The 22,675-nt window shown below is 41.2% G+C and overlaps 2 protein-coding genes across 5 annotated transcripts in view; one reads left to right on the top strand and one right to left on the bottom strand.

Annotated features, from left to right (window-relative positions):
- drc12 (dynein regulatory complex subunit 12 homolog) overlaps positions 1-7,883 on the bottom strand; it is a 29,012-nt gene extending 21,129 nt beyond the window's left edge. The window contains exons 1-2 of one of the 4 annotated variants that reach the window (XM_073029873.1): positions 7,791-7,883; positions 1,128-1,204 (exon numbers count right to left, since the gene is read on the bottom strand). In XM_073029873.1, coding sequence (XP_072885974.1) covers positions 1,128-1,204; positions 7,791-7,804 — 91 coding nt within the window. In that variant the 5' untranslated portion in view covers positions 7,805-7,883. Of the gene's footprint in view, positions 1-1,127; positions 1,205-2,706; positions 2,779-3,053; positions 3,178-7,464; positions 7,766-7,790 lie in introns of those variants that run through there. The other 3 variants (XM_073029875.1, XM_073029874.1, XM_073029872.1) reach the window with 3 other exon arrangements.
- A 187-nt stretch (positions 7,884-8,070) lies between these two features.
- Positions 8,071-22,675, top strand: part of cbl (Cbl proto-oncogene, E3 ubiquitin protein ligase) — a 147,294-nt gene continuing 132,689 nt past the window's right edge. Inside the window, 1 exon segment of the mRNA XM_073029876.1 lies at positions 8,071-8,282. Within this exon segment, the coding sequence (XP_072885977.1) occupies positions 8,127-8,282 (156 nt within the window). The 5' untranslated portion in view covers positions 8,071-8,126.

The following is a 22,675-nucleotide window of genomic DNA, read 5'->3' as shown; positions in this document are numbered from 1 at the left end:
CACACCATCCAGATAAGAAGTGATGCTAGTATTGTACAGTATTGCACAGAGTGTCCACAATGGCAGGATGTGGTAAACAGAGGTTAATAAATCTCACAGGAGGGGGGTCATCACTTCCCTGGTTATAGGTTGATTCATTATAGAGCCTCATGGCTGAGGGTAAGAATTACCTCATACAGGGCTCTTTGGAGCAGCACAGTTGCCTTAGTCTATCACTGAACGTGCAGTGTTGTGTGTGTGAGATATATGTATTGTGTTGTGCATCTTAGTCCAAAGGAACAAGGATTCGTTTGCCGGTATGGTTGAATGACAACAAACTTGAACTTATTAACTTCAGTAATTTTTTTTTTCAATTCTTTTCTTCCCTGTGTTAAGCTCATGGTTAGCCTCCGATCCTGCTATGGTCAGTTCCACCGTCAGGTCCATGGGCAGTAGCAGCAGAACAACATAAACACTTTGGGTGAGTACAGAGGCAGCATAGAGATGAAAAAAAATAGGAGCAATAACATGGCTAATCTGTACTATCCTCATCCCAATAGCTTTAGAGTCATTTAATATCCAAAAATATCAACCACTCTGAGTGTTGATGAAGTGTCTTAACCTAAAACATTAACTATTTACTCCCCTCCATAATGCTGCCTGACCAGCTGAGCATTTTGTATGCATTTCTCAAGACCTCCAGCACCTGCAGAATGCAATAAAATGCAATATGCAATAAAAGACTGAGGTTCCACAGTCCTCTAGGGTAGACAATTCTAAAGACCACCCTCTGAGTAAAGGCATTTTTTTCTCTTTCCAATCCTAAATAAACTACTTCTTAAGTTGAGATTGTGACCTCTGGTTACAGGGTCCTCGGCCAGGGGAACATCTTTCCCACAACTATCCTAACATGCCCGTGAAGTATTTTATACACTTAGTTAGGTCAGTGGATATCATTGTGGTATAGCAAATCTGTTTGGATTTAAAACACATTATCAGTGAGAACATGTTAGAAAACAGTATGAATTGGAAAAAAAGCAAAGATTATCTTAAAACTATAACCAATACGAACTGAATTCATATCTCTGCTGTGCTTTGGAATGTGTGTGAAAGGGAAAAAAGAAGTTATCATTTGCTTCACTCATTACCTTCAGTTGCTTTCTTCTTCCCTTTTTTTGCCTTTCCCTTATTCTTCGGTGGCATTTTCCTAGGAACGTCCAAAAGCCTGCAAATAAACAGTGAAGGAATCTGAGTGGCAAGTAAATCATTAGTCAATGATGACCACAAAATTCAGCATGTCCATGTTTAAGTATATGTTTGACACTGAACTAAGCCTAGCTTGCCCCTCTGAATTTGGAAGTCATGTATTCAAATCCCACTCCAGTCAATGGAGCATTAAAAACTAGCTAAATGTTCCTGGGGGGAGGCTGCATATTTGGAGGAGTTGAACATCACACAAATATTAAAACTAAAGTCTGTTGCCCTCTAATATAATAGGTTAATATAATGATCACACAACCACTTAAAGAGTATCCAGGGAAATGTCAGTTTTTTCAGAAATTACTGATCAGCTGAGAATTATAAATTTGCTCATAAGTGCTTTCTTTGTGCAAACCAGTTGCCACAATTTCAATAATGACTTCAAACAGAAGTGCTTACATTATCCCAATGTGGATATCCTGAGGCTGTGAAAGGTGATATATAAATGTATCATTTTAAAATAAAATGTGTTTCAGTGGCCACTGTCTTCTGCTGATGGTCTGAATAATGAGGCCCTTCATTGGTCGCAGTCGACCATGGATATTGCGTCCTAGCTGTCTACGTGATAGCCAGCCAGGGCAATCAGAGGAATCCAAAGGGACGGCAGAGACCGATACAGTTTGGTACCAGCAGCATCACAGGAGTTGCCAGTCAGTGTCAAACTCAGTGTAGGACTGCCTTAGGGACTCTAGCTCCGGATTTTTTCCTCAGGGTTTACTCCCAAAGCCGTCCCCATGAGTGGGTGTAGCCGCAAGGCAGCGGAGGTTTGAGATCAGAGATGTCCTTCTCCTTGATGAGCTGCCAAACACAGTTGATGAGCTCCATATGCCCAAAGTAAGGCGCCAGTAACCCGCCTTTGCCCCTTCTCCCGTCAGTAGAAAAGGTTCCACTGGGCTTAGAAGCTGAGTAACAGATGAAGGCCAGGAGCTGGACTTGTTTTTCAGAGGCTATTTGAGGCACACATCATTGAGAGCATTTAATAGTTAGTGGGAGCTTGTCCCCATTACCACCCTTAACTATAACAACCTTAAGGATCTGAGTCCTGCTGTTAAAGGACAGTAGCATAGTGGTTAAGTACTGGTACGTAAGGGTCTGGACATTAGTTCTGGAGATGTGAGCTTAAACCTCATTCCAAAGTAGTAGAATTTAAATTCAAACAATTGGCTTAATCGTAACCATTAAACTACCAAGTTGTTACGTTGATCTCCGAACTGAATCTACCAAAGGTATTAAAGCACCACTTGTTCTTGGAAGGAAAGTGGCCATCCTCGCTTGCCCTTTTCTATGTATAACTACACATATGATCAAAGTAGTTCACTCTGAACCTAGTATTTAGTTTTGGTGCGTGTCATAACGATTAACCCTGAATAGAATATGCTCCACACGTTCAAATAAAACGCAGCAAGCATTGAACAAAGAGGAAATAGCAGGGTAAAAAAGCAAATAGATTAAAATAGAAGTTTTTACCCTTTGTTTTCACTGTCCACATACATTTGTTAAGATAGGGAAAAACATATAAAAATGAAAATGTAATATATTATAGAATTGTAGAGAGAATCGAAACAACCACGTTTTTTGAAGTTATAAAAGACTTTTTATAGCATAGCATCGATATTTCAACAATTATAAAATAAATATTTACACCAATACAGCCAGTGGGATCGATATGACTCTACACTGATCAGAACCGGTTGCTCCAGGGATGGTTTTGCCGGGATTAGGATATGGAGCAACAGACTTACAACGGCAATCCCCCCGCCTAACTGAGCGTGACGTTTTGATTGACATGTGAATACATCATTCAGCAGTTGTACCTGAATGTCATTCAAACCAGTGTAACCCATCAGTAGAGTGCAAGGGAGGGGATTCAGTATCAATGTTTGATGTTGCTAAGCAGCACAAGCGCTTGTTGCCAGGATACTGTACCCTGACTCAAGCAACTGGTCGTCGGCCATCTTTGAGACTGGCGGATAAAGCAGAATTTCTCAGGCGTCGGTCGCCTCCGCAGTCAGAATCAGAATCAGATTTAATATCATCGGCATATGTCGTGAAATTGGTTAACTTTACGGCAGCAGTACAATGAAATACATGATAAATATAGAGAAAGAACTGAGTTACGTTAAACAAATATTAAATAGTTAAATTAAGGTAAGCAGTCAAAATAACGTAAATAAAATAAGTAGTCAGAAATGGTTCTATGTCCATTTAGGAATCGGATGGCGGGGGAAGAAGCTGTTCCTGAATCGCTGAGTGTGTGGATTCAGGCTTCTGTACCTCCTCCCTGATTGTAACAGTGTGAAGAGGGTGTCCTGGGTGATGGGGATCCGTAATAATGGACGCCGCCTTCGTAAGGCATTACTCCTTGAAGATGTCTTGGGTACCATGGAGGCTGGTACCCATGATAGAGCTGACCAATTTTACAAGTTTCTGCAATTTATTTCGATCTTGAGTCCCCCCCACCCCTCCAGATGGTGAGGCTGCCAGTCAGAATGCTCTCCACAGTGCATCTGCAGAAGTTTTTGAATGTTTTAGTTGACAAACCAAATCTCCTCAAACTCTAAATGAAATGTAGCTGCTGTCTTGCCTTCTTTATAGCTGCATTGATATGTTGTGTCTAGAAACGCAAACACGAGAAAATCTGCAGATGCTGGAAATTCAAGCAACACACACAAAATGCTGGTGGAACACAGCAGGCCAGGCAGCATCTATAGGGAGAAGTACAGCTGACGTTTCGGGCCGACACCCTTCGTCAGGACTAACTGAAAGAAAAGATAGTAAGAGATTTGAAAGGGGGAGGGGGAAATCCGAAATGATAGGAGAAGACAGGAGGGGGAGGGATGAAGCTAAGAGCTGGAAAGATGATTGGCAAAAGGGATACAGAGCTGGAGAAGGGAAAGGATCATGGGACGGGAGGCCTAGGGAGAAAGAAAGGGGGAGAGGGGGAGCACCAGAGGGAGATGGAGAGCAGGCAAGGTGTGATTGTGAGAGGGACAGAGAGAGAAAAGAAGAAAAAAAGGGGGGGGGGGAGAGAGATAAATAAATAAATAGATAAATAAGGGATGGGTTAAGAAGAGGAGTGAGGCATTAACGGAAGTTACAGAAATCAATATTCATGCCATCAGGTTGGAGGCTACCCAGCTTATTCTATTCTATTCCCCCTGAAATAAATGCCAACTTTGTATTTGCCTTCTTTACCACAGAATTCTCTCCCTATTTAAATAATAGTCTTCACTATTGTTCCTTTTACCAAAATGCATTATCATACATTTCCCAACACTGTATTCCATCTGCCACTTTTTTGCCCATTCTTCCAATTTGTCCAGGTCTTGCTGCAATCACATTGCTTCCTCAGCAATACCTACCCCGCCTCCACCTATCTTCATATCATCTGCAAACTTTCAGTCTGCAAAATTTGGACTTCTGTGGAATTATGGCATCAGCTGGTTATCTGTGAAGTCTTGGCATCAGTTGGAGATCTGTGGGGACCTGGCATCCACTCTCAGGTGGCATAGTCCCTTTCATACTTTGTCCACCTGCCTTACTCTGGTGGATCTGAAGGCCATTTCACGTTTCTGGTTCACCAAAATGAACCTCCCTTCTGGAGAACAAGTCCAATTTTAAGTCTATTTGCTTTATGTGGAAGTATTTAGAGGATGTACCAGATGTATCTCCTATTACTGTGAATGGACATCCGAATGCTGAACTGCTTTTGACATCCTTTTAGTAAAAGAATTCATGACCCTCTAAGAAAGAAATTTGATTTTATCTTTAATTGCATGGAGGGGAGGTTATTTTAAAATGTTGATCCACCATTCTAAATTCTCATGCAAGAGCAAACATCTAATCCACCTTCAACCTGTAATTGTGTGTTCTGTCCAGACCTTTTCTTCTCTTCCACAATGCTGTCCAGCCTTCCCTCATAACACAACCCACCCATTTCAGTCATTAGTCTAGTAAACCTTCTCTGAACTGCTTCCACAATGTTAACGCCTTGCCTTAAATAAGGAGACCAATCCTGTAAGCAGTACTTTGAATGTACTCTCACTAATGCTCTGGATACATGATGCATAATATCCTTACTTTGCATTATATTAGCTGATCTTTATACTGACTGTACCTACATACTAGCCTTTTGCTAGTCCTACATTAGTACACCCAGATCTGCTCTTAATTGACTTTTCCTTTGGAGATGGTGAATGTCAGATATTCCTGCATTATTCTCTATTTGTCAATTCTTGCCCATTCTTAATCTACTTCTTCACACATTTAATCCTTCTTTGTCTAATCATGCAGATTCCATTGCTATTTCTCATTGCTTATTTATGACCCATTGTGAGCCAATGACTCATTTATTTTCATTATGTTTCACCGAATGCGAATACATCCTCTTGCACTTCCTCTTCGGAAGCTGCCTAATATTTCTTATGAAATTATATATTGGTGATTGGGTTAACTGTCTATTTTGTTTTCTTCCATGCGCTATCCAGATTTATGTTGAAATATATCACAATATTAATATCCAAGTATTTAATTCAACCATTTCTCCAACACTCTTACTTCGTATATGGCCTATTTTGTTGCAATTTATATGCTTTACTTTGCTACCAAGAGGGACCACGGTGGTTAGATAGTCAAGATTGTTTAATGTCATTTCCAGTACACAAGTGTAAAGGAGAACAAAATAATTGTTACTTCAGATCCGGTGCACAACAAAAAAACCACAATAAGATAAAGAACACAATAATTATAAAAAATACAATAAATAGAAATACATATGATGACATATATTGTACATCGATTGTTTGTATGTCCATAAAGTGACACTAGGCACAGGAGTATCTGTACATGAGGTGACTGATAGAAAATGATAAAGTAGTGGTGGTTGGGGGTGTAGAGGGTGGGTTAGCCTTACTCTTTGGGGAAAGTAACTATTTTTGAGTCTGATGATCCTGGAGTGGATGCTACGTAGCCGCCTCCCTGATGGGAGTGGGACAAGCACTCCATGAGCAGGGCGAGTGGCACCCCTCATGATATTTCTGGCCCTCTTCCGGCACCTTTTCTGTGTCTATGTTTTTGACGGTGGGTAGGCTGGTGCAGTTTGACTACCCGTTGTTGAGCCTTCCTGACCACCAGACTGCAGCTTCCGTACCCTGCAGTGACGCAGCACGCTAGGATGCTCTCCACTACGCATCTGTAGAATGACGCGAGCATAGATGTACACAGTCCAGCTCTCTTCAGCCTCCTCAGAAAGTAGACATATTGATGAGCTTTCCTGATTATATAGGATGTGTTCTGGGACCATGTGCACTCCCAGGAGTTTGGAACTGCTCATCGTTTCCACTGCTGTGCTGCCGGTGTAAAGAGGAGTGTGAGTGGTGGATTTGAGAGACAACATATTTTATACTAATTAATATCGTGATAATGCACACAGAAAATCAGGAGAAAATATCGCCTTAGTAGAAGGCAATAACACGATGTTGGCTGGAGTCAGGGCTTTATATGCTTTGGCTCTTGCTGGGGTCACCCAAGCCAAACAGGTCAAAGGGTAGAGAACCAGAGGTCCACTGGTCCTCCAGGTTCAGGGGTTCAGCTCAGGGCTAACAACCCTGACTGGTAAAACAAAATTGTTACAGAAACAGCAATGAAGAATCCTTCTACATCTGAGTGCGACGGTGTTCCTGAGTCTCCACCCAGGATTTGCATGGCCGATAGTAGTGAAAACTGAGTAGTGACGACAGGATGAAGGAAGCCAGAGATGGAGGACCTTCATTGCTGCCCTAAATGGCAGTGGCATAACAGGCATGTGATTGAGTGAGAATTGGGTTAAAATATAAAATGGCATGCACTCAATGTATCACATTACAAAGGCAGATGAATTAGATGGTCTCTTTATCCCATTTAAGAAGGAGAAATTTCAAGATTCCCTATATTGACAAGGTGGTGAAAGACATAAAGGCAAGGTGATAGCTATCACTGGTCTCCAGTTTAAATATTTGGTCCCTCGAAGTTACTTTAAAGCAGGGTTTCCTAACCTCGGGTCCACGAATCCCTTACATAATAGTATTGGTCCATGGCATAAAAAAAGGTCGGAACCCCTGCTCTAAGGTTATTTGGTCATCGAATGCCTTTTTTACTTGGGAACTTGCTGCATGCAAATTAGTTGCCATGGTCCCGCGATTAGAACAATGACCACACTTCAACATTGGCTGTAAAGTACTTCTCTACCTTTCCGTTCGTTTGCATACATGGAAAGAAAAGCTTATTTTGTAAATTTTGCCATTCAAAGCAAAATGGATCTCGATTCTTCATTTCCCTCCACAGATGCGCCTGATCTGCTGATTTACTTCTGCATTTTGTGTTGATTCCGATTTCCAGCATCTGCAGCCTCTCTTGTGAAAACGCAGATACATCTCATTACAGGTGCTGGCTCGCCTGCTGCCAATCACCTGTATTCGTATTGATATTTGCTCCTTTCTCCTCCTTCTTTTGCTTTTGTTCTCATGTAAATAGCGACCTGCCAGCGCCAGCATCAATGATGAAGGTTGCCTTACCAGCTGATTCGCATGCGCACTTCACCCTCTTCTGTTGTCCCTTCGCGGTCCTCTTTCCTCTTCCTCTGGGTGACCTCTGACCCCGGCGGCGGTCGCGCGCGGAGGGCGGGACGAGCGAAGGGAGAGAAAAAAAACGAGAAGCAAATTTCAGTGGCGATTCCGCTTTTTAGAAATTAAAATAATGCGAGCAGGGCGACGAAGATCGAGCGAGCGGCGCTTTTCGTGAAGTATATCGGCCATCTAATCCTCACGGGCATTGTTCTCTCGTTTCGCCTCCGCTTAAAAAAGTTACAAAAATTATATTTTGTAAATTATAATTTCTTCCAATTCTTGTTGATGGCGGCGGCGGCGGCGCGGGGCAGTAACCTGAGAAAAGCGGGCGGCTTCATTGGGCTGGTGAAGGACGCCTTCCAGCCCCACCAGCACCAGCACCAACAGGCGGGCGTTGTGGACAAGAGAGCCGTGGAGAAATGCTGGAAATTAATGGATAAGGTGCGGGAGCTGAGAGGTGGAACCTTGGTCACGGTTTGGGGAGGGTGGTGGTGGTGGTGTTGGAATATGAGTGGATGGTCCTGGGGTGGTGGAGTGGAGGGGGGAACTGGGATGGGGTGAGAGAGGTTGGGGGAGCGGGAGGGGGATGGTGTGGAGAGGGACCGGGCAGCGAGGTGGGGGGGGGGATGGTGTGGAGAGGGACCGGGCAGCGAGGTGGGGGTGGTAGTGGGGAGAGGGACCGGGTAGCGGGTGGGGGGGTGTGTGGAGAGGGACCGGGCAGCGAGGGGGGGGGGTGGGAGTGGGGGAGAGGGACCGGGCAACGGGGTGGGAGTGGGGGAGAGGGACCGGGCAACGAGGTGGGGGTGAGACAGCGAGGGGGGGGTGGGAGTGGGGAGAGGGACCGGGCAGCGAGCTGGGGGTGAGACAGCGGGGGGAGGGACCGGGCAGCGAGGTGGGGGTGAGACAGCGGGGGGAGGGACCGGGCAGCGAGGTGGGGGTGAGACAGCGGGGGGAGGGACCGGGCAGCGAGGTGGGGGGGGAGAGTTACCGGGCGGTGGGGAGAGGGACCAGGCAGCGGGGTGGGGGTGGGGAGAGGGAGGAGTGGGGGTTGAGGGGAAGGATGAGCAGGGAGGGAGAGTTGTGGGGTTAGGGGAGCAGTGGGGAAAGTTCAGGGTTGGGAGGTGGGAGAGCCTTTGGAAGACACTTTGGGGTGGGTGGGGGAGAAATATGCCAGGGGAGTTGTGGGGAAAGATGCTGAGGGAAGGAGAAATTGGGGAGGGAGGGAGGCTGGCCAGTGTGGCTGGGGATAGCTGGTTTGAGGGGTGGGGGGGTGGAGTGAAAAGTGGAACTGAAGGTTGGTGGGGAGACCTGGAGACAGGGCTCTGAATATGAGATGAGGAATCGTGAATTACGAATGGGGACTTGAGGAGATAGGAAGGTTGGAGTGGACAGGAGAGGCAGGACACCAGGTACTGGGGTAGGCCTGGGTATGGATAATTTGTGGGGTGCAATAAAGAACAATAGAATGGTTGTTTCCTCTTGGTAAGACTTAGAATTGAGTGAGATGATCGGTAATTGTCAACCAGCAGACCATAACCCTAACTGAGTTCTCTCTAGAGTTCTGCCTATAATGGGATTGACCATAACCATTTTTCTTGCTGGGGGAGGTTTCTTGGGCAAGTTGCTCCATGATGATGTCTTCCCTTGTCTGGGGATTTGCATCGATTTCCAAGATTATAACAAGAACTGATTAGCACACATGGTTAATTCCCCTCCCCCTTCACCTTTCCCATTTCCCCCTCTTACGTTGTCTCCTTACCTGCCCATCGCCTCCCTCTGGTGCTCCTCCTCTTTCCCTTTCTTCCATGGTCTTCTGTCCTCTCCTATCAGATTCCCCCTTCTCCAGCCCTTCATCTCCTTTGCCAATCAACTTCCCAGCTCTTTATTTCAACCACTCCTCCCTCGAAGTTTCACCTATTATCTGCCACTCTGTACTACTTCCTCACCTCCCCTACCTTCTTATTTTGACTTCTGAAGAAGGGTCTCAACCTGAAACATTGACTGTTCATTTCCATAGATGTTGCCTGCCCTGCTGAGTTCCTCCAGCATTTTGTGTGTGTTGCTTTTGTTTTTATAGCTGAATGGTAGATTAATGTACAACAGACTAGGTGGGGATTATAACTGCAGTAATGTGTTATAGTTATTATTATTAATCCAGTCTAGTGCAGGTAAATAAAATTTGTTAATCAGTTTGTATTTGTGTCCATTAAAGTTGTGAATTTCGGAATTATTGCTAAGTTTTAAATTGGTATGAAAGATGGGCAAAACTGGCATGCTTGCCTGCTGAGTCTTATTGCAATGATGTCTTAATGTTGTTGCTAGTCTTTCTCATTTGCAGGTGGGAGTATGTGCAATACTTAATGGGCTTTCAGTCAGTCTTGCTCTATAACATACTATTGTAGAAACATTGTTACATGTAAGGTACAGGTTATTTCAGTGCCTGTAATCGTTCTTCCAGTTATCACATTTATTTGGCGTATAACGTGTCAGTAGTAAATTTTGTAGTGTTAAACAATTCCTTACTTTGACTTGTGTCCAGCTCTTTAACTTAATAACACCATACATTAAGTTAGATGCTAATGTTTCTCCTTAATTCTTTGACTCCCAAAAGCATGTATTGACATGTGAATTGACTTGTCTGTGCATTGTTGATTTAACTTGGTCACAGTAGTAACTGAAGAAAATTTCTGCCTCTCATTTTAGAACCTTTGTAGCAATAGTTGAATGAACAGTATAAATCTAGTTTCAAATATTCTGTCAGTAGAGCTTATAAAGTTTTATGAAATACCAATTATGCACAAATAGAAGTATAAGATTTTCTCTTTTTAAAATGTTTTGAAACTGAATCTAAATATTGCATAAAATGTGTTGAAGAAAGGTGTTTTAGATAGGCAGTTTTGAGTTACAAAGAAGGCAACCCTGGTCAACGATAGAAAAGTTAAACAAAAATGCAGATGCTGAAAATCTGATATTAAAACACAAAATGTTAAAAATACATGGCAAGTCAGATAGCATCTGTTTCCAGGAGTAATCTTAGACTAACCCTGGGGAAAATTAAACCCCTGAATTTTTTTCCCCCCAGTAAACCTGGCAGTAAGTATGTATGTACGATTCTATAAGTAGTAATGTGTATGTTTATAATCTTGATAGCTAAATATTGGCTAATATGCTTGGGAGAATATCTTTTGAAATGTTAATTTAGCCAGTAGTGAACTGTAACAACTGTGGTGTTTATGCTGCACATGAGCGTCCTTCTTTTCATTTTACCTTATCATCACATCCTAATCCTCCTTCATGTAAGTATTTATTAAAATCTGAATCAGAAGCAGATTTAATATCACCGGCATACATTGTGAAATTTGTTAACTTAGTGGCAGCAGTACAATGCAATACATGACAACACAGGGGTGTCAGACTCATTTTAGGTCACGGGCCGGATTGAGCAAAATGCAGCTTCATGCGGGCCGGATCAGTCGGACGCGTGCGAACGCAGCTTTCGTTGCCTCCGTTTCTTCAGCCTGCTCTCATGTGTCTCAGTCTCTGCTATAACTACAAAGTGTTTCACTTTACAAATTTCGTTTCTTATGAAGAAGACTGCCGAATAAACACTAAAAACCCTGAAAACCTGGTACCTGAATAAACTCAGCATTAGCCATATCATACGCCATAGGCGCTTCGATTACTGGGGCCAGCTTTAATAGTAATTAGATATTATCTCGCGGGCCAAAGATAATTCCACCGCGGGCCGGATTTGGCCCGCGGGCCTTGAGTTTGACATATATGACGTAGAACAAAAAGATAGGTAGATCAATTATAGGAACTGTGTGTATGTGTATAAATATAGTGCAAAACCAGAAATAATATATTAAAAAAGTGAGGTAGTGTTCATGGGTTAAATGTCCATTCAGAAATCGGATGGCAGAGGGGAAGAAGCTGTTCCTGAATCGTTGAGTGTATGCCTTCAGGCTCCTGGTAACAATGAGCATGTCTTGGGTGCTGGGGGTCCTTAACAATGGATGCTGGCTTTCTGAGCACTGCTCTTTGAAGATGTCTTGGATACAACAGAGGCTAGTACCCAAGATGGAGCTGACTAATTTTACAGCTTTCTGTAGCTTTTGATCCTGTGCAGTAGCTCCCCCTTGCCAGATGGTGATGCAGCCAATCAGAGTGCTCTTCACAGTACATCTGTAGAAATTTTCGAGTGTTTTAGGTGACAAACCAAATCTCCTCAAACTCCTAATGAAATGTAGCCGCTGTCTTGCCTTCTTTATAGCTGCGTCGATATGTTGGGACCAGGTTAGATCCACAGAGATCTTGACACTTAGGAACTTGAAAATTGCTCATTCTCTCCACTGTCTAGATTCTCTTCAAATATTTCCTGAAATGCTTTACTCTAAAACAATAGCCTGAAGTCTTCTATCTCTGTTTGATGGAAAGACAGTATTGACTTATTGTAAAAGATGGTATTTGTGGCATCTAACTCCTGCAGTGAGGCTCTAGGTAGATTGGATTTGTGTGCCTGGAATGGGACATGAATTCCCAAACTATCTGAGTTGCTGCTGAAAGTTAGTTTGAATGGCTCTGGCAGTTGGGGGGAATGTATTTAATTAAATAAATCTGGACTTTTAAAAAGTGGTTGGCAGAAATACTAATGGTGAAATTACTAAGTATCATAACAGTTTATATCATTCAGTAATGTCCTTCAGAGAAAGAAACATACCATTTTTGCCTGGTCTGTTTTGTATGTTACACTAAATTCCACCAAGGTTGTTGCCTCAAACCTTCTCTGAAATGACCAGGCAAGTAATTTAGTTCAAAGGGCCATTTGCTCAAGGTGTCCAGATTCTATTTGCGTTATATGTTATTATATCAATTATTAGGTTTAAATAGGATCAAATTTGAGAAGCAGTTTGAAATTTTGAATCTTTTGTAACCCATGAAAGGATGTTGACTGTACATTCAAGCTCTTGTGAAAAGTTTGTGCAAAGATGTGTCCACTTTCAGGTCATTGATGCAGTTGCTTGTTATAACTAAATGCAAGATTTAAGGATGCTGGGGGGAGGGGTTAAGTAGTAGAATGGAAAATTCTAAACTGAAACTCTTTGAAATTTGCATGCGCTTCCTTCGTTTTGGTTTCCCTCAAGTGCTTCATTTTCATCCTGAATCTCCAAAATGAGCAACCTTGTAGTTTAATTGGCTGCCGTAAATTGCTCTTAGTGTCAGAGGTGGTGGAATCTAGAGAGAAGTCACGCCAATGTAAGGAGAATGGATTGCAGGAAATTTAGTGGGATACTAGTATTATAGGGTTGCTGAATGCATAGCATCAACAATAGCTGGCATAGCTTTCAGTGTCATGCGTTATTGTGGGGGGCATAAAAATAAAATTCATTTTGTATCTAATGCCATGTAATAGATTTAATGTTTTGTTTTCTTAGAGTGGGGAAAAGAAAAGCTGTGAAACCACTAAGATGCATCATTTTATCTGTGCTACTGCCTTATGTTCTTTTATTAGCAGGTTACTAGGTATGAAATGCCCAATTTACAAAAACATTCCCATAATGTTTATTTTTCTGTGATGTAATTGTCTGTGTGCATGCGGATAGGTGATAATGTGTCGTCATTTGATAATGTTTTTTTTTAAAAAAAGTCACATAACTATTAGATATGACTGTCATTCCTTAGAGTTAATAGCTGTGTGAGGCTAAGTGGATAAATAGGTCTGCACTTAGCTTCCTAATTGCCTCATTGCAGAAAAAAGGGTTTTTCCTCTGTTTTGCAACACACACAAAATGCTGGGGAACTCAACAGGGCAGGCAGCATCTATGGAGAAGAGTACAGTCGATGTTCCGGGCTGAGACCCTTCGGCAGCCCTGGCGAAGGTTCTTGGCCCGAATCGTTGACTGTACACTTTTTCCATAGATGATGCCTGGCCTGCTGAATTCCCCCAGCATTTTGTACTTGTTGCTTGGATTTCCAGCATCTGCAGATTTTCTCTTCTCTCTTTTTCCCAGTTTAAAAACTTTTTTTTAGTTGTCAGTCATCCTGTAAAGCATTTTAGGAGATTTAACTGCTTTATGGGTGTTATTATAAACAAATTTATTTTTTTTGGTTTAATTGTATGGTTTGTAAATTGAGCTAATTTTATTCTTCATGTGGTCTTAACAATTCATAGTATGGAGAAGTTACTAACCCTGTGGCACAATATCCCAGTAAGATCATGTATAAAATGTGCTGTTCTCACTTCTCAGTTCATGGGAGTCATGTGTCGATGTGCAAGCTGGTTTCCTGCTATATACAGTACATGATGAGTAAACTTGGCAAAATGTCCATTTAGCATGACTGCAATTCTTTACTCACCTGATGTATGAATTGCCCCAAAACTCTGGTATCGTTATACAACCTATGCATAAATCTGCATTTTATTTTTAACTTTATTGGTCAGGTAATTCCTGTTGGTCCAATCTGCAATATGCTGCAGAGTCTCAGTTTGTGTTTTTGGAAGGAAATATGTGGTTTAGTCTTGTCATTACACTTTAAAAAGTTCATTTTAAACACAAGCAGTTCCGAATCAAGTGTTCATATATCATCAGAAATTGCAAATAAATGTGTTCTAAACTGACTCATTAGTTTTTGCTGCCATTTTATTTTACATCTAAAGAAAGTGAAAATCAGCGTAGGATAGGGTAAGAATGGCTACTTTCAATTTGGGTGGCTTTACACTTTTGACCAATATTTTCTTTGCAGTTTTTCTACCAGCTTATGACATGTGTTAATGGAAGCAATAGATAGAGATATCAATGGAAGTGCTAATAATTATTTCAGTGGTTATGTTTCTGAATTGGTAATCCAGAGAATAAATTCAAATTCTTCTGTAAAAAGTTTGAGGATCTGACTTGGTTAAACATCTACAAAATAAACCACGTGCAGTAAAAATACAAGTGGTCAATAATATAGTTCAAGGAAAGAAATAAGTTAGTCTTACAGCATGGAAATGGGCCCTTCAGTCCAACCAGTACATCTTGACCAAGGTTCCCATCTAGACTAGTCCAATTTGCCTGCTTTTTGGCTCACATCCTTCTAAACCTTTCCTATCCATTTACCTGTCCAAGTATATTTTAAATGTTGTTAATGTTCCTGCCTCAATCTTATTCTTTGTCAGCTCAGTAGTATTGATTACTCTGGATGAAATCTTTGTCCATCATGTTCCTATTAAGTATCTTCCTTCTCACCTTATACCTATGCTCTGCAGTTCTAAACTTTCCCAACTCTGGGAGAAAGACTGTGTACATTCCCTATCTGTACCACTCATGATTTTTGTATAACTTTGTAAGATCACCTCTCATTTTTCTACGCTTCAATGAAAAATAAGTTTCAACCTTTCTACCTCTCCACAACTCAGTCAGTTGAAGCCTAGCAACATCCTTGTAAATCTCCTCGGTACTCTTTCCAGTTCAATGTCATCTTTCCTATAGCAGGAAGTCCAAAACTGAACTCCAAATCCAGCTTCACCATTGTCTTGTACAGCTGCAACATTACATTCCGACCTCAATACTGAGAATCCCCTGATTGGTGAAGGCCAACATAGCAAAAACTTTCTTTACTACCCAATCCACTTATAATGCCACTTTCTGGGAAGCATGTATTTGCAGAACAGAGGGACCTAGGGTCCCTCTGGATTCTACCCCCAAAGCCTATCATTAGCTGTGAAATTCCTACCCTGATTTGTCTTCCCAAATGCATCCACCGTGTATTTATCTGAATTAAACTCCATTTGCCATTCCTTGATACATTTACCTAGCTGATCAAGATCCCTCTGTAAATCCTGGTAATCATCTATGACATCACCTAATTTAGTGTTATCTGCAAACTTGCCATTTCTAATACATTCTCATCCAAATCAGTGATGTAGATGACAAGCAGCAATGGGTCTAGCACTAGGCCCTACTAAGGAACACTACTGGCCATGGGCCTCTAGTCTGAAAAACAACCACATACTATCGCTCTCTGCTTCCTGCTAATAAGCCAAACGTGCATGCATTTAGCTACAAACAAGAGAAGGTCTGCAGATGCTGGAAATCCAAGCAGTGTGCACACAAAATCTATAGATGCTGCCTGACCTGCTGAGTTCCTCTGGCATTTTGAGTGTGTTGCATCCATTTAGTTCTCCCTGGATCCCATGTGATCTCATTTTGCAGATCAGCCTACCCTGATCAAAGGCCTGCTGGTCAATATTGACTACGGCTACCGCCTGCCTTGATTGAGCTTGTTGGTTACTTTTGGGAAAAAAAATTATATCAAATTTGTGAGGCATGATCTCCCATGCACAAAGTCATACTGACTATCACTAATCAACTCTGATCTTTCCAAACGCTTGTATATCTTGTCACAAATGTTAGGCTTACTGATTATTGTTCCCAAGTTTTCCTTTGGCACCTGTTCTTTATTAAAGGGACAACATTTGCCACCCTCCTGTCTTCTGGTATTTCACCTGTTGCTAATGCATAGATCTTAGCCAGAGCTTCTGCAGTTTCTTCCCCTATCTTTGGATGGTATTCTTGGATATTCCTGTTCAAGCCATGAAAATATATCTACACTAGCAAACACGAGGAAATCTGCAGATGCTGGAAATTTATACAACAACACACACAAAATGCTGGTGGAACACAGCAGGCCAGGCAGCATCTATAGGAGAAGCACTGTTGAAGTTCCGGTCCTGACGAAGGGTCTTGGCCCGAAACATTGACAGTGCTTCTCCTATAGATGCTGCCTGGCCTGCTGTGTTCCACCAGCATTTTGTGTGTACTGTTGTTTAAAATATATCTACATATGTTTATTACATCCAGTGCTTCCTCTGTAATGCGGACTATCCCCAAAACATTCCAATTATCTCAAGGTCCAAAGTTTTCATATCCTTCTCCATGATAAAAAATGAGAGAAATATTCATTGAGGAACTCTCATCATCTGTGGCTCCACACAATGATGTTAATTTTGTTTTTTAAGAGACCTTATTTTCTCTCTAGTTACTCCTTTTTCCTTAATGTAGTTAGAAAATCTTTTTGGATTCTCAGTCTTAGCCAAAGCTATCACATGTCCCCCTTTTGCCCTTCTGATTTGCTTCTTGAGTGTACTCCTATATCCCCTATATCTGTCCAGGTATTCACAATCCCAGCTGCCTATACCTGACCTATGCCTCCTTTTCTTGAGCAGAGCATCTATCCCTTGTCATCTAGGGTTCTATACACCTGCCAGCCTTGCCCTTCAACTCTTAACAATGTGCAGATCCTGAACACTCTACCTCACTTTTAAAAGCCATTCAATTGCCAGCTGTCTCTTTGCCTGCAAAAAAAAACTTCTCCAATAACTTTTGCAAGATTCTGGTTATTGTTATGTGATGTTAATCTTAACAAGTGACAGGGTTCTGACAATATAGCAGAGGTGGCAGTGATCTATAAAAATGCAAGAAAATGGAGAAGGATAAGGCCATGTATCACATCTAGCCTAGCTTTCATTTAATAAAATTGACCTGATTTTGTATTCAACTTTACTTTTCTACCAGATTCCCATAATTATTTAATCCTTATTTGTTCAAAAACATTTCTCTCATCCTTAAGTGTTTTAAGATCATTTCTCATTTTGCTAAACTTGAAAAAGGAAAGACCCAATATCTTCATTCATATATTCATTGAACCTTCACTGTTTGCCTCAATGGTAGTGTAAACCATTGTGAGTAAGGAGACCCTAGCAGTTTTCCAGGTGTAGTTCCTTCCAGTACTGTTTTAGAAAAGCTTCCTTACTCGTACTTTTGAAACTCCTTAGGATATACAGTTGCAAGAAAGTTTCTGAACCCTTTGCACATATCTGGTTTTCTGCATTAATTACTCAAAATGTGGTCTGATCTTCATCAAAGTCACAATAATAGGCACACTCTGTCTAAACGAAAAACAAACAATTGTACTTTTCATGTCTTTATTGAATACATTGTTCAATCATTCACAATCCAGGATGGAAAAAGTATATGACCCCTTGTTTTTAAATAACTTGTAGAACCTCCTTTAGCAGCAATAACCTCCACTAGATATTTCCTGTAGCTGCTGATCGGACTTGCACAATGGCAAGGAAGAACTTCAGACCATTCCTCCATGCAAAACTGTTTCAGTTCATCAATATTTTTGGATCCCTTGCATGAACAGCCCTCTTCAGCTCATGCCACAGCATCTCTGTTGGGTTAAGGTCTGGGCTCTGACTTGGCCATTCCAAAACAATTTTTTTTCTTTTTAAACCATTCTGTTGTTGATCAACTCTTGTCTTTCAGATCATCAACTTGTTGCATCATCCAATTTCTATTAAGCTTCAAGTGACTGACTGCTACCCTGAACATTCTCCTGTAAGATGTTTTGATACAATTTTGAGTTCATTGTTCCTCAATGATTACAAGCTTTCCAGGCCCTGAGGCAGCAAAGCAGCCCCAAATCATGATGCTCTTTCCACCATGCTTCATGGGTTTTGGTGTTGGTGTGCAGTGCCCTTTTTCTCCTAGCATAGTGATGTGCATTTCTGCCAAAAAGTTCAACTTTTGTCTCATCTGTCCACAGAACATTGTCCCAGAAGTGCTGTGGAACATCCAGGTGGTCCTTTGCAAACTTGAGACGTGCAGCAATGTGTTTTTTTCCTTCATTTTCAGATAATTTCTCTTACTGTGGACTGATGAACACACAGGTCTTTAGAAATGCTTTTGTAACCTTTTCCAGCTTCATGCATCTCTGCAATTCTTCTAAGGTCCACTGAAAGCTATTTTGATCGAGGCTTGGTGCACATAAACAGATCTTGAGAATAGCAGGCTCTGCCAGTAACCTGACTTTGTGTGCCTTTTTTATAGGGCAGGCACCTCTGCAACACATACCTCCAATCTTATCTTACTGATTGGAACACCTGACTCCAAATAGTAATTAATGCAGAAAAACAGGTAATTGCAAAGGGTTCACAAACTTTTTCTTGTAACTGTATAAGTGCTTTCCTTTCTCTCTACTCCATGATAAGGGAATGGCAACATGTTTCTGTAGGATAGGCAGCTAGAACAATCTTGTGAAACATGAGAAATATCTTCCTAACAATGGGCTCTTTAACCAGCTCTTTTGCCATTGCTAGATTGTGTTTTTAATTTTGGGGGAAGGGGAGGTGAGTGTGTCAGATGGGATTTAATAGCACAGAGGAGTCAGTTGACTTCTGGGAGAGTAATTGAAATCAGTACTATCATACATTCCTTCTACATCTGACCAATTTCTATTACAGTAGCATAATAGTTAATTTATTGCACCAGCAGGTAGTGTTCTGGACTCTTGATTCAAATACTTAAATTGAACTCCACCATAGCAGTTAGAGAATTTAAGTTCAGGTATTTTTAAATCTGCAAGTTAGATCAAGATAGTATCAGGAAAGGTGACCAAGTAATGCATTCAGGGGTGAAATGACACCATCCTTGCCCACTTTGATTTATATGATCCAACATTGTAGCTAATCAGAGATGGGCAATAAATGCTGGTATTGCTAGTGGCATCCATATTTATTGAAAGAATAATAAAAACCGTCAGGAGAAGACACAAGGTTGTCAATGAAAAGACCTGTTCAGAGTCTGTTTTAGGAGCTAATTTATCAGATGGAGGTTCAGTCAGTGCTTGATGTAACTATTTGCCATGTAGATGAACTGGGTATTTCTTCTTTTAAAACTGAAAATGTAGTGCTTTTTTATTCCTGTTTTGAAATGTTTTATCGTCTGTCCAAATGTATTGGCACTTTGATTACAAATTGTTGGAATCAATAACTTATATTAAATTTTAGATTAGATTTATCTTTCCACATTGTTTTTTCTTCATCATGCAGTTCCAAGTGTAGATATATTAGTCTTGCATGTGGCCACATCAATGTGATTTAGCTTTTTTTGTTCTGGTTCTTGTGAACATTTTGGATGTTGGTCGAGCCATTTATTTCTGCTTATTTAGTGATTCTCCCTTTTTTTCCCCTCCACCCCACCCAAATTACATTCCCCATTATTAAGCTTTGCCTTTTTTTTTTAGGCAAAAAAAAAATCTTTTAGCACTCGCTGTTTTCTCTAGTTTCTGTCATCATCCCAAGTGATGTACTCAGAATATCCTGGCAGCCTACCTTTTTGCCTCATTCTGTTCTCTTTGTGCCCTTTGTGTAAGCTGAAAGATAATTTTGTCAATATTCATCATGTGCCACTCAATATTCCCAGCTTTAATGTTTTAAACTCTCAACAGCCCTCTGTATTTCAATACAGTTTCCATGTGTACTTTTGAGCAAGCTGATTAATAAGCTTTTGCATTTGATTGAATACATAACAAAAGCTATATTTTCATAGCACACATCTGATGTGCTTTATAATCATTGTAATATGGGAGTGGTGAATGTTAACTAATGTAGAAGCAGCAACTCCCACAAGTAGTAATATGTAATCTGATAAAGATTTAATACTGTTGATTAAAGGACTTGGGACTATACAGCAGAGTATAGGCCCTAGGGCTCATGATGTTGTGCTGACCTTTTAATTTACTCCAAAATCAATCTAACCTTTCCCTCACACATAACTCTGCATTTTTTTATCATTTGCCTAAGAGTTCCTTAAAGGTTCCTAATATATTTGCCTCTGCCACCATCCCTTTGCAGTGCATTCCACACACTTGCTTCTCTCTATGGAAATAAAACTTACAACTGACATTCTCGCAATACTTCACTCCACTCCAATCACCTTAAAATTATGTGCTTAGCTAGTTGCGCCCTGGGAAAAAGGTGCTGGTTATCCACGCTATGCCTCTTGTAATCTTATACACCTCTATTAAGTCACCTCTCATCCTCAACTCCAAAGAGAAAAGCCCTAGCTTGTTCAACCTTTCATCATAAGACATGCTCTCTAATCCAGGCCACATGATAAATCTCCTCTGCACCCTCTCTAAAATTTCCACATCGTTCCTATAATGACATCAGAACTGAACACAATACAAGTGTGGTCTAACTGAAGTTTCATAGAGCTATATTACCTCACAGCTATTAAACTCAATCCCCTGACTAATAAAGGCAAAAGCACCGCATGCCGCCTTAACCACCCTATAAACTTGCATGATAACACAGAGATCTTTGAGCGTGGACCTCAGGATCCCTCTCTTCGTCCACACTGCTAAGAATTCTACCCTTAACCTTGTACTCTGCTTTTAAATTTGACCTTCCAAAGTGCATCACCTCACAATTTACTGGAGTGAATTCCATAAGCCACTTTTCTGCCCAACTCTCCATCCTGTCTAAATCCTGTTGTAACCTACAGCAGCCTTCTACATTATCCACAACATTAACTAGTGTTATCTGAAAGCTTGCTAACCCACCCCTGAACTTCCTCTTTCAAGTAATTTCACAATCACAAAGAGTAGGGCTCCCTGAATAGATCCATGCAGAACATCAAAGGCAGGATACACTTCACCTACTACTATCCTCTGCCATGTGGGTAACCACACAGACAAGTTTGCATGGATGCTGTGCTGCTTGACTTTCTGAATGAGCCTACCTTGGGGAACCTTGTTGAATGTCATACTAAAATCCATATACACCACATCCACTTTGAACTGAAATGTTAACTATTTTTTTTCCACTGATGCTGCCTGATCTGTTGTTTTTCCAACATTTTCTATCTTTAATTCAAATTTCAGTGCAGTTTTTGAAGTTTTCATCTAAAAAAATGGCACTTTGACAATGAGGTGTTCCCTCAGTGTTGCACTGGAGTGTCAGTGTAAATGCCTGGGCTCAAGCTCCTGGTTGGAAATGTTGTAAATTGAGCCATAGCTGATGTAAATTGCTGAAACTTGATGATCACAGCATTTGCCTTATGCAAACTGCCATGCAAGGTAATCCATGCCTGTATATGGTATATTGGTTTATTATTTCCCATGTTTGGCCACCTTGTTTTGTTCACGTATCAGGAGTGTTCAATTTCAGATGCTGACCACATAGTATATGTTCACCAGAATGTTACAACTGCTAAAAGGATCGAGAGGTTGCGGTATGGCCCTGTATTCTTGTGAGGTTTTAGAAAATTGAGCTTGTGAGGCAAAGAATCACTCTCACTTGTCTATTCTTGCGTTAAGCAGAAGGGAGTAGAGCCTATTTCTCATGTTAGTCATGGTCCACACACTCCCCATTTGTGAACAATATATTTGGAGCAGGAGTTCCCAACCTTTTTTATGCCATGGACCCCAGGTTGGGAACCCTGATTTAGAGGCAGCATCTTCATTGAATGCACAGTCACATAATTATCAACACTGAGGAGCAAATAAACAATTATGTTGATAATGGTGACTACCTGGCAAGACCCATGTCTGTGGTCTCCTGATTATTGTCCTGATTTCTTCCGGAGATTTCTGTTATAATGGGAACAGGGCTGTAACTGACCTCTTAACTTTGTGTATGTTAGTGCAGATGTTGCTTAGTCCAGCATTTCCCTGAATTTTTCGCATCTTTTCCCAGGCTCACTTGTGTGCAAGATCTACGTTTTTACTACTCTCATATCGTTAGCCTATTATTTTACAGTGCATGCGTTTTTCTCAAAGTCCCTAATTTCCGGGTAGAAGGCCATTATGTTGAACTGCACCCCCAGATATAACTAGTGTCACAGGTTCAACAGAATTACCATCACAAACCTAAGGACATATCTGCAATCCATTATTGATTAACTAGAAGTTACCTTGGAATAGCAGGTATATACTGTATTACCGCTGTTCCATACATATATATGGGTTAATTCTTTGTGCTGATCCAATCTACACAGCAAGTC

The sequence above is a fragment of the Hemitrygon akajei genome, chromosome 26 (genome assembly GCF_048418815.1).
Source record: "Hemitrygon akajei chromosome 26, sHemAka1.3, whole genome shotgun sequence".
NCBI classification, from domain to species: Eukaryota; Metazoa; Chordata; class Chondrichthyes; order Myliobatiformes; family Dasyatidae; genus Hemitrygon; species Hemitrygon akajei.
The sequence above is the reverse complement of the archived record's forward strand: the minus strand, read 5'-3'. Positions and strand labels throughout refer to the sequence as shown.